Source organism: Oncorhynchus nerka, linkage group LG3 (genome assembly GCF_034236695.1).
Source record: "Oncorhynchus nerka isolate Pitt River linkage group LG3, Oner_Uvic_2.0, whole genome shotgun sequence".
Taxonomy (NCBI): domain Eukaryota; kingdom Metazoa; phylum Chordata; class Actinopteri; order Salmoniformes; family Salmonidae; genus Oncorhynchus; species Oncorhynchus nerka.
Window position 1 is genome coordinate 74,044,692 of NC_088398.1, and position 12,544 is coordinate 74,057,235.

At 45.6% G+C, this 12,544-nt stretch overlaps 1 protein-coding gene across 1 annotated transcript in view; it reads right to left on the reverse strand.

Moving 5' to 3' along the window:
• LOC115121724 (norrin-like) overlaps positions 1-12,544 on the reverse strand; it is a 100,897-nt gene that overhangs the window by 40,061 nt on the left and 48,292 nt on the right. The window contains exons 2-3 of the mRNA XM_065015736.1: positions 7,209-7,346; positions 4,737-4,961 (exon numbers count right to left, since the gene is read on the reverse strand). Of these exons, the coding sequence (XP_064871808.1) occupies positions 4,737-4,940 (204 nt within the window). The 5' untranslated portion in view covers positions 4,941-4,961; positions 7,209-7,346. The remainder of the gene's footprint in view (positions 1-4,736; positions 4,962-7,208; positions 7,347-12,544) is intronic.

The window sequence follows — 12,544 nt, forward strand, 5'->3', positions numbered from 1 at the left end:
TGTGTGCCTAGCTACACAACATGGATGACCTGTGTCACTGTGTTCTTAGCTACACAACGTGGATGACCTGTTTCACTGTGTTCTTAGCTACATAACATGGATGACCTGTTTCACTGTGTTCATAGCTACATAACATGGATGACCTGTTTCACTGTGTTCCTAGCTACATAACATGGATGACCTGTTTCACTGTGTTCCTAGCTACAGAACATGGATGACCTGTTTCACTGTGTTCCTAGCTACACAACATTGATTACCTGTTTCACTGTGTTCCTGGCAACAGAACATGGATGACCTGTTTCATTGTGGTCCTAGCTACAGAACATAGATGACCCATTTCACTGTGCTCCTGGCTACACAACATGGATGACCTGTTTCACTGTGTTCCTAGCTACAGAAGATAGATGACCTGTTTCACTGTGTTCCTAGCTACAGAACATAGATGACCGGTTTCACTGTGTTCCTAGCTACAGAACATGGATGACCTGTTTCACTGTGTTCTTAGCTACACAACATGGATGACCTGTTTCACTGTGTTCCTAGCTACAGAACATAGATGACCCATTTCACTGTGCTCCTGGCTACACAACATGGATGACCTGTTTCACTGTGTTCCTAGCTACAAAACATGGATGACCTGTTTCACTGTGCTCCTGGCTACACAATGTGGATGACCTGTGTCACTGTGTTCCTAGCTACACATAATAGATGACCTGTTTCACTGTGTTCTTAGCTACATAACATGGATGACCTGTTTCACTGTGTTCCTAGCTATAGAACATGGATGACCTGTTTCACTGTGTTCCTAGCTACAGAACATGGATGACCTGTTTCACTGTGTTCCTAGCTACAGAACATAGATGACCCATGTGCTCCTGGCTACACAACATGGATGACCTGTGTACCTGTGTTCCTAGCTACACAACATGGATGACCTGTGTCACTGTGTTCCTAGCTACACAACATGGATGACCTGTTTCACTGTGTTCCTAGCTACACAACATGGATGACCTGTGTCACTTTGTTCCTAGCTACATAACATGGATGACCTGTTTCACTGTGTTCCTAGCTACACAACATGGATGACTTGTTTCACTGTGTTCCTAGCTACACAACGTGGATGACCTGTGTCACTGTGTTCCTAGCTACACAACATGGATGACCTGTTTCACTGTGTTCTTAGCTACATAACATGGATGACCTGTTTCACTGTGTTCCTAGCTACATAACATGGATGACCTGTTTCACTGTGTTCCTAGCTACATAACATGGATGACCTGTTTCACTGTGTGCCTAGCTACACAACATGGATGACCTGTGTCACTGTGTTCTTAGCTACACAACGTGGATGACCTGTTTCACTGTGTTCTTAGCTACATAACATGGATGACCTGTTTCACTGTGTTCATAGCTACATAACATGGATGACCTGTTTCACTGTGTTCCTAGCTACATAACATGGATGACCGGTTTCACTGTGTTCCTAGCTACAGAACATGGATGACCTGTTTCACTGTGTTCTTAGCTACACAACATTGATTACCTGTTTCACTGTGTTCCTAGCAACAGAACATGGATGACATGTTTCATTGTGGTCCTAGCTACAGAACATAGATGACCCATTTCACTGTGCTCCTGGCTACACAACATGGATGACCTGTTTCACTGTGTTCCTAGCTACAGAAGATAGATGACCTGTTTCACTGTGTTCCTAGCTACAGAACATAGATGACCGGTTTCACTGTGTTCCTAGCTACAGAACATGGATGACCTGTTTCACTGTGTTCTTAGCTACACAACATGGATGACCTGTTTCACTGTGTTCCTAGCTACAGAACATAGATGACCTGTTTCACTGTGTTCCTAGCTACAGAACATAGATGACCCATTTCACTGTGCTCCTGGCTACACAACATGGATGACCTGTTTCACTGTGTTCCTAGCTACAAAACATGGATGACCTGTTTCACTGTGCTCCTGGCTACACAATGTGGATGACCTGTGTCACTGTGTTCCTAGCTACACATAATGGATGACCTGTTTCACTGTGTTCTTAGCTACATAACATGGATGACCTGTTTCACTGTGTTCCTAGCTATAGAACATGGATGACCTGTTTCACTGTGTTCCTAGCTACAGAACATGGATGACCTGTTTCACTGTGTTCCTAGCTACAGAACATAGATGACCCATGTGCTCCTGGCTACACAACATGGATGACCTGTGTCACTGTGTTCCTAGCTACACAACATGGATGACCTGTTTCACTTTGTTCCTAGCTACACAACATGGATGACCTGTGTCACTTTGTTCCTAGCTACATAACATGGATGACCTGTTTCACTGTGTTCCTAGCTACACAACATGGATGACCTGTTTCACTGTGTTCCTAGCTACACAACGTGGATGACCTGTGTCACTGTGTTCCTAGCTACACAACATTGATTAACTGTTTCACTGTGTTCCTAGCTACACATAATGGATGACCTGTTTCACTCTGTTCCTAGCTACACAACATGGATGACCCATTTCACTGTGTTCCTAGCTACACAACATAGATGACCTGTTTCACTCTGTTCCTAGCTACACAACATGGATGACCCATTTCACTGTGTTCCTAGCTACAGAACATAGATGACCTGTTTCACTGTGTTCTTAGCTACACAACATTGATTACCTGTTTCACTATGTTCCTAGCTACACATAATTGATGACCTGTTTCACTGTGTTCTTAGCTACATAACATGGATGACCTGTTTCATTGTGGTCCTAGCTATAGAACATGGATGACCTGTTTCACTGTGTTCCTAGCTACACAACATGGATAACCTGTTTCACTATGTTCCTAGCGGATCCTCATCTAGAGGTGATGGTCTGCCTGCAATGTGACCACTGCGCGCACACACACACACACACACACACACACACACACACACACACACACACACACACACACACACACACACTGTAAGTGGACTCCTGTGTCATGTCCCCTGTCAACTGCCTCGTGTCGCCACCGATGTGACCCTCTCTAACAATAGCTAGGGCCAGGGGATATAAACAAAAGTTAAATAAGCAATAAAAAAAATGCAGTAAACATTAGATGAAACTTCCTTCTGAGGACTAGAAGATGAGCTATCAGCTAGGAAGTGTTTTAGTATTTTCACAGAGAGAGGTTGGGAGCTGAGGGCTTTGTGTCAGTGTGTGTTGGGAGGGAAGAGAAGAGGGGAGATAAGGAGAGGGAAAGAGAGGAGAAGGGTCTGGAGATTGGGAACCGCATGGCAAGATGACAACAGATGGGTACTCACCTACCCACTTACAGACACACAAACACCTACATACACAGTTGCAAGCACTTGAATGCGCACACACAACCACGGCCCTGCATGTATGAAATGGACTCATGGTGGGAGAGAGAGGGGGAAGAATAGAAAGACGGAATGACAGCCCCCCTCCATTAACTGTCCCCTGTGAGGGATCACTTACACTCATTTAAACTCGTTTACATCAGGAACTGTCACTCACGACTACACATCCCCAGTGTCACTCATCACTACAGATCCCCAGTGCTGTCCTGTCTACATGCCGTATATTACGCCTCCGGGAGGGAGAAACTAACTCTCCTCATTTTTTAAAACTAGGTAAGTCAGTCAAGAACAAATTCTTATTTACAATGACGGCCTACCCCGGCGACGCTGGGCCAATTGTGCGCCGCCCTATGGGACACCCAATCACAGCTGGATGTGATTCAGCCTGGATTTGAACCAGGGACTGTAGTGACACCTCTTGCACTGAGGTGCAGTGCCTTATACCGCTACACCAGGGTTACTAGGGTTACTCAGCAGCTGTTTGCCACAATCTTTTTCTAGTCTCTCCACTCTTCTTCTTTCTCTCTTTCTATTAGACCTCTCTCTCTCACCTCTCTTTCCGTCTCTCTCTTTCTCCACTCTCTTCCCTCTCTCCGTCTCTATCTCTACCCCCTCTATTTATCTCTGCCTTCCCCATCTCTCTCACTCTCTCTCTCTCTGTCTGGTCTAGGTGAGTCACGCTGCTGTTGAGTGAGGTGTTGGATGTGGGCCACACTGCAGACATTTGCTGCTCTATCTATGGGGGCTTGTTTAATTTTGGTCTGGGTTGAGGAACTCACAGAGACCGTAAGAGACAGAGAGAGAGAGACAGAGAGAGACAGAGAGAGGGAGAAACGGAGACAGAGAGAGAGAGACAGAGAGAGGGAGAAACGGAGACAGAGAGAGCGAAAGAGAGGGACAGTGAAAGAGAGGGACATACAGACAGAGAAACATAGAGTGAAAAATACCTACTCACTAGACTCATTAGAGAGAGTTCCCTATCTGTAGTCCCAGGGGTCTGCTTTGGAGGTTTGGGGCAGATCTCTTCTGATATTTATCATGTAAAAGCTCCTGCTCCTTTGTCAGCTGGACTGGCCCTGTTATCTTAAACAGCTTCTTAGCAGGAAGACTAGGGGTGGAACACTGGATTGGCTTACAGTGTGTGTGTGTGTGTGTGTGTGTGCGTGTGAGTGTGTGTGTGTGTGTGTGTGTGTGTGTGTGTCTGCATACGTGTTTGTTTTGATTTACAGGATGTTCTGACCTTCTTTATCATTAGGTATCTGCTAGTGTATCGTTGTCTGCGTGTGAAAGAGCGTGTGTGTACATTCTAGTGTGTGTGTGTGTGTGTGTGTGTGTGTGTGTGTGTGTGTGCACATTCAGCTGACTTACATTGGAGTGGCACTTGTAGATGGAGTGTGTGATGGTCTCCACGAAGTGATGCCTCATACAGCGGTCTGGGTCTGTGTCTCCATGGTGTGTGCTGTGTCCGCTCTCCGTCTTACTGCTGCTGGCCTGCGCTACAACCACTAGGGGGCAGAAGACCAGCAACAGCAGCAGCCCTGAGGGGGGAGAAAGGGGGGCTGGGGGCCGCATACTGGTGCCAGGGAGGGCTGGCTGGGAAGTGGGATGGGTGTAGGGAATAGGGGGTAAAGTCAAAGTGGCATGGAGGAATTTCAGAGGGAGACACAGAGACTTTTCTCTCTGGGTTTGCATCTCTTCTCACTGGGAGTGACTTTTCTCTCTCTATTTGTCTGTTGCATCTCTTCTTTGGACACCTCTTCTTTCTTTTCTCCCTGTTTGTCCATCTCTTCTCCGACTGTTTTCTCTCTCTATGCCTGTTTCTCTATTTGTCTGTTTGCATCTCTTCTCACTGGGAGTGACTTTTCTCTCTCTATTTGTCTGTTTGCATCTCTTCTCACTGGGAGTGACTTTTCTCTCTCTATTTGTCTGTTTGCATCTCTTCTCACTGGGAGTGACTTTTCTCTCTCTGTTTGTCTGTTTGCATCTCTTCTCACTGGGAGTGACTTTTCTCTCTCTGTTTGTCTGTTTGGGAGTGACTTTTCTCTCTCTGTTTGTCTGTTTAAATCTCTTCTCACTGGGAGTGACTTTTCTCTCTCTGTTTGTCTGTTTGCATCTCTTCTCACTGGGAGTGACTTTTCTCTCTCTGTTTGTCTGTTTAAATCTCTTCTCACTGGGAGTGACTTGTCTCTCTCTATTTGTCTGTTTGCATCTCTTCTCACTGGGAGTGACTTTTCTCTCTCTGTTTGTCTGTTTTTCTTCTCTCTGTTTGTCTGTTTGCATCTCTTCTCACTTAAATCTCTTCTCACTGTTTGGGCATCTCTTCTCAGTGACTTTTCTCTCTCTGTTTGTCTGTTTGCATCTCTTCTCACTGGGAGTGACTTTTCTCTCTCTGTTTGTCTGTTTAAATCTCTTCTCACTGGTCTGTTTAAATCTCTTCTCACTGGGAGTGACTTTTCTCTCTCTGTTTGTCTGTTTACATCTCTTCTCACTGGGAGTGACTTTTCTCTCTCTGTTTGTCTGTTTGCATCTCTTCTCACTGGGAGTGACTTTTCTCTCTCTGTTTCGGTTTCTTTCTTGTTCTCTTTACTGACGTGATGGAGTGAGGCTTTCCCTGCTTCTCTCTCTGTATTGGCAGTGTAAACCCCATTGTGCTGTCATTACTCCATTTTTTTTAGCAAACCTGTTGCACTTAATATGTCTGAGTAGCCTACAGTTACTTAAAATTATTTTGTAGTCATTACTCAAACCGATAGAGTCACTGTGACCCTGTAGAACACCTGTCAAACTCACTCCACGTTGGACCCGAGTGAGTGTCTGCTGGTTTTTGCTCTTTCCTCGTGCCTGATTGATGAATTAAGATCACTAATTAGAAAGTAACTCCCCACACCTGGTTGTCTAGGGCTTAATTGAAAGGAACAACTACTCATTCCATGCAGACACTAAGCCCCCCATGGAATAAGTTCAACAGCCCTGCTGCAGGGGTCCAGATTTGAGTTGTATCAGATTGAACATTTTGAGAAACGCCCTAGCTAAGCTAAGCCTCCAATATAATTTCCCAGTGTGACTTGTCTTTTCGAGTGAATTGTAGGGTTACCCCCGATGACTGTATTTGTTAGTGACAGAGACATGGTTGTTGAATTCATTCATTTTCAGTTCATTTTCAATGTTGTCATTAAACTCTTTATGACAATACATTTACATAGCTTATAAGGCCTTATTTTGAGGCCTATCGTCAACCTAATACAGTGGCCTGAAACTCATGGTTTACAAGCCAAATCAGGCCTACAAGTAGGGTTGCATAATTCAGGCTAACTTTCCACAAATGTTCAGGAATCAGCCAACCAGGATTTCTGAAAAACCTGGGACATTTACCAGACTTTTGCAACCCCACCTGCAAGTCACATTATGCTGGCTTTCAAAGTGAGGTGCCATTCCTATTGGAATCCTGAGCTTTGCTATCGACCAGTTAGCGGTGTTATTCACCTGCAACCTGCATTCATAATGACTGCCAGGGTTAGGAACTGTTTGAGGAGACGACCTAAGCTGTTTAAACTGGAACAACCATTTCAGTAACAGGTGCAAAAAAGTTAGTTTACAAAAATGTATGTTATTTATCTTTGTGTAGCATAAGATTAATCAATCATTCAATGTACATGCAAAAACACAGATATTAAACAATTCCCCCAAAATATGCCTGCAGTAGAGCATGCTGGGTAAAACATTTCCTTTCCATTTCCATGTTATCATAACTAAAAAAATAGAGTTGATGTGAGCTTGAGTCGGATCCACATAAACATTTGAAGTAATAATGACTTTTCATCAACTTTGAGTTCCACTTACTAGAAGTATTTTAGTTCAAAATGCGTTAGGGTTTACAGTGGGCGTTGGTGTGGAGCTCCTAGCCTTGGCCAAGGGTACTGCTGCTTCTGTTGGTCCTCTTCTTGGACCTCTCCATCTCTCCTGTCTATTGGTCTGGATCTGGAAAGAGAGGGAGAGACAGACGGGGCGAGAGGTGGGTCATCTCTATTTTCTGAAGCCCCTTTTCTCAAACTAAGATGTTAAGGTGAAAAGTACTGTGTGGTTTATATTATTCCCCTCTAATCAGGGAATGATTCAGACCTGGGACACTAGGTGAGTAGAATCCCTGGACAATCAGTGGTATGAATTAATACATTTACAGAAGAGCTCCGGACCTTTGTGTTTTTCTCTGGCTCCTCATGGACTACACACAAGGGATACATCGTTTCCAAACGTTTGTGATTTATACTGTTATAGTAGCTATTGAAGTCATAGCAGGAAATGGTAGGATCTCAATTGATTCCACAGCTATTTGTGTTTTCAAATCCGTTCTAGTCCTTTCTAATCCTTTAGTCCCTTTTAATCAGTTCTAGTCCTTTCTAATCCTTTCTAATCCTTTCTAATCCTTTCTAGTCCTTTCTAATCCTTTCTAATCCTTTCTAATCCTTTCTAATCCTTTCTAGTCCTTTCTAATCCTTTCTAATCCTTTCTAGTCCTTTCTAATCCTTTCTAGTCCTTTCTAATCCTTTCTAGTCCTTTCTAGTCCTTTCTAATCCTTTCTAATCCTTTCTAGTCCTTTCTAATCCTTTCTAGTCCTTTCTAGTCCTTTCTAATCCTTTCTAATCCTTTCTAGTCCTTTCTAATCCTTTCTAATCCTTTCTAATCCTTTCTAGTCCTTTCTAATCCTTTCTAATCTATCTAACTCTTCATTATTATGTCAAAAGTCCCACAATGATAATTTCCTCTGTAGGAACAGGGAACTCCCTGATCTGGAGTCCTGTTACTGAGAGGGTCAGTCCCTGATCTGGAGTCCTGTTACTGAGAGGGTCAGTCCCTGATCTGGTGTCCTGTTACTGAGAGGGTCGGTCCCTGATCTGAAGTCCTGTTACTGAGAGGGTCAGTCCCTGATCTGAAGTCCTGTTACTGAGAGGTCCCTGATCTGAAGTCCTGTTACTGAGAGGTCCCTGATCTGAAGTCCTGTTACTGAGAGGTCCCTGATCTGAAGTCCTGTTACTGAGAGGGTCAGTCCCTGATCTGAAGTCTTGTTACTGAGAGGGTCAGTCCCTGATCTGAAGTCCTGTTACTGAGAGGGCCAGTCCCTGATCTGAAGTCCTGTTACTGAGAGGGCCAGTCCCTGATCTGAAGTCCTGTTACTGAGAGGGTCTCGAGACAGTGAGCCACGGCCTTCACACACACACACACACACACCCACACACACACACACGCGCGCGCACAAAAGGATGCACACACGCGCACACACTGCTTTCCCAACCCCCCACACACCACCCCTCCATACCCACCCCTAACTGCCCAACAATCTCTTAACACCAATGCCATTTGTCAGTAGAACAATAAAAAACAAAAGATCTCAGGAAAAAAAAAGTAAATCATGAAAATATGTAGTATGGAGGGCGGTGGCTTAGCAGTCATGAGAGAACTTGTTGGGAGAGCAATTTGTTTTAATGAAAAGTCATTCCTGGAGGAGAAGAAAGAGTCTGGCCCGAGGTTGTTTGTGCTTGTATTGGGTTTCTTCTCTTTGTAATAAAATAACTGAGTTCTCTATGTGTGTGTGTGTGTGTGTGTGTGTGTGTGTGTGTGTGTGTGTGTGTGTGTGTGTGTGTGTGTGTGTGTGTGTGTGTGTGTGTGTGTGTGTGTGTGTGTGTGTGTGTGTGTGTGTATGCGTGCAAGCGTTCGTGCTTGTGTGTGTGTGTAGAGGGAGTGTGGGAATAACATTGGAGAGGCTGCCAGGTCATCTCATGCATCACACACCCACGTGCTCCTGACTCCCACTCCCACTCCCCTCCCACTCCCACACTCACACTCACACTCACACACTAACACATACACACAGACCCACACTTTAAGACACAGGATCTGTCAACAATACTCCTCTGTCACCGACATTATACCCTCACCGACTTAATGGCACACACACTATAACACACACACACTACAACACACACACTCTATAACCCACACACAGTACAACACACACACTTACACTGTAACACACACACACACTATAACACACACACACGCACAAAATGTAACACACGCACACACACACTGTAACACACACACACTATAACACACACACATACACTATAACACACACACACTATAACACACATACATACACTATAACACACACACACACTATAACATACACACGCACTGTAACACACACACACACTATAACACACCCACACTATAACACACACACACATACTTTAACACACACACACACTATACACACACACACACACACACACACACACTATAACACATCCTCATTGTAACACACACACTATAACGCACACACACTAACACATACACACACACTATAACACACACACACTGTAACACATATACACACACCCACACTATAAGACACACGCTCTATAAAACACACAATCTAAAGTACAGAGAGACAGATGGATTAATTTGTACGTGGAGAAAGACCAACGGACAGACAGAGGGACATACAGGCAGACGGACAGACAGAGGGACATGCAGGCAGGCAGACAGACACAGGGACATACAGGCAGACGGACAGACAGATGGACATACAGGCAGGCAGGCAGGCAGACAGACAGACAGACAGACAGACAGACAGACAGACAGACAGACAGACAGACAGACAGACAGACAGACAGACAGACAGACAGACAGACAGACACAGGGACATACAGACAGACGGACACAGGGACATACAGGCAGACAGACAGAGAGACATACAGGCAGACGGACAGACAGAGGGACATGCAAGCAGACAGACAGACAGACAGACAGACACAGGGACATACAGGCAGACAGACAGAGGGACATACAGGCAGACAGACAGACACAGGGACATACAGGCAGACAGACAGAGGGACATACAGGCAGACAGACAGAGGGACATACAGGCAGACAGACAGTGGGACATACAAGCAGACAGACAGAGGGACATACAGGCAGACAGACAGAGGGACATACAGGCAGACAGACAGACACAGGGACATACAGGCAGACAGACAGACAGACAGAGGGACATACAGGCAGACAGACAGCGGGACATACAGCCAGACAGACAGAGGGACATACAAGCAGACAGACAGAGGGACATACAGGCAGACAGACAGAGGGACATACAGGCAGATAGACAGAGGGACATACAGGAAGACAGACAGTGGGACATACAGGCAGACAGACAGAGGGACATACAAGCAGACAGACAGAGGGACATACAGGCAGACAGACAAATGAAGGGACAGACGGACAGATGTCCCAAAGTTCACATTGTGTCAACCCTTAGTACTAGGACGTCTGTATCTCTCTCTGTCTCTCTCTCTCTTTCTCTACCTCTCTCTTTCTCTCTCTAGCTTTCCTCTGCTTTCTAGCTCTTGTTCACTCCACCCTTTTACAGAAATGCAGCTAAATCAAATCGTTTGCGTCATTACCTGTTAGCAGCCAATACTCCACTCCATAGACAAAACTAATTCACAAGCAATTAACAGGCAACCATTCACCATAAATGACATTGACAAGCCGCCAGCCAGCCAGCCAGCCATCCAGCCAGCCAGCCATCCAGCCAGCCAGCCAGCCAGCCAGCCAGCCAGCCATCCAGCCATCCAGCCAGCCAGCCAAGACTGCTCTGCTGCAGCTCTATGCTATGCTTCAGCTCTATGCTATGCTTCAGCTCTATGCTATTCAAGTCGGGGACATCCCTGTGTGCAAGGTGACTACAGATGCTACTTAGTCTGTCTGTGATTGCCACTCATATGAGCTCAGTGATCTGGTGGCACCAACACATGGTCTCGCAGGGCAGCTAGAGCAGAGAAGATGGGGGCATCCAGAACAACATGAGGACAGTGAAGGGCTGGTATGAAGGGCTGGTGTGTGAGCGTACGTTGCGTGTTTCAGGTTTCTAGTTTTATTAGTCTTGTGTGTGTGCCCGTGTAAGGGGAACCCTCAATCCCTGAGAGTAGTGGTTAGAGCAAGGGACACGTGTGTGTGTGTGTGTGTGTGTGTGTGTGTGTGTGTGTGTGTGTGTGTGTGTGTGTGTGTGTGTGTGTGTGTGTGTGTGTGTGTGTGTGTGTGTGTGTGTGTGTGTGTGTGTGGTCAGTTTGAGTCCCCCTTAATTGGGCAGAGGGGGAGAGGAGGGCAGAGGGCCAGAGAGGAGTAGGGGGCAAACTGCGGTCCTCTCCCCAAGCTCCCCTACACCTTTCCTGGACTCATAGATTCATAGAACCCTGGTGGTACACAAAGAGCAGCTGGAGCCTCCGATCTCATCTACGCTGCTATTGATACTTTGTAATGGCTCCAATTGTTGTAATAAACCATTCTCCCTCTCTGTCTAACTTTCTCTCTCTCACACTCTCTCCTTTTGCTCTCTCTCTTGCTCTCTTTCTCACACACAGACACACAGGCACACACACACCCATTGTATCCAGCGCCTCCCAGTCCCACTCCCTCTCTCCCTGTCTCCCTGTCTCCCTCTCTCCCTGTCTCCCTTCATCACCCATGTCAACTCTGGTGGATATCAAGTTTGAACTTTTCTACCACTCCATTTTTCTGCGGAGGTCTGAAATCCAAGGCAGTTTGAGGATTTTGGCCTTGCTATTTATCTGTGTTATGGTTGGCTGTTGGACTGTAACAGTCCCTTCTTATTACACCAAACAGCTACACTGGCAGTCCAATCCCATACGATACAATTGACTCATTCATGTTGAATTAAACTTTCAATTTTAAATTATTAAAGGAATCTACTTGGGTTTTATTTCCATCACAGAGAGTTGCTAAGCATTGCCAAGATTGATCCGTTGTCCTGACTGCTGTCATTATGCTGTGCGACTTTTATTTTAGAGAAACATTTGATTAGGAGAAGTAGTCAGACATGTCTCTTGTTTTAGCTGTGGGAAAGTACTGTACACCAAAAACGTCCCGTCAGTCAGTCAGTCAGTCAGTCTGTCAGTCTGTCAGTCTGGCAGAAGGAAGTGGTTGGTTTAGACACGGGCAGAAGGAAGTGTTTGCTTTAGACACGGGCAGAAGGAAGTGGTTGGTTTACACACGGGCAGAAGGAAGTGGTTGGTTTACACACGGGCAGAAGGAAGTGGTTGGTTTAGACACGGGCAGAATGAAGTGGTTGGTTTAGACACGGGCAGAAGGAAGTGGTT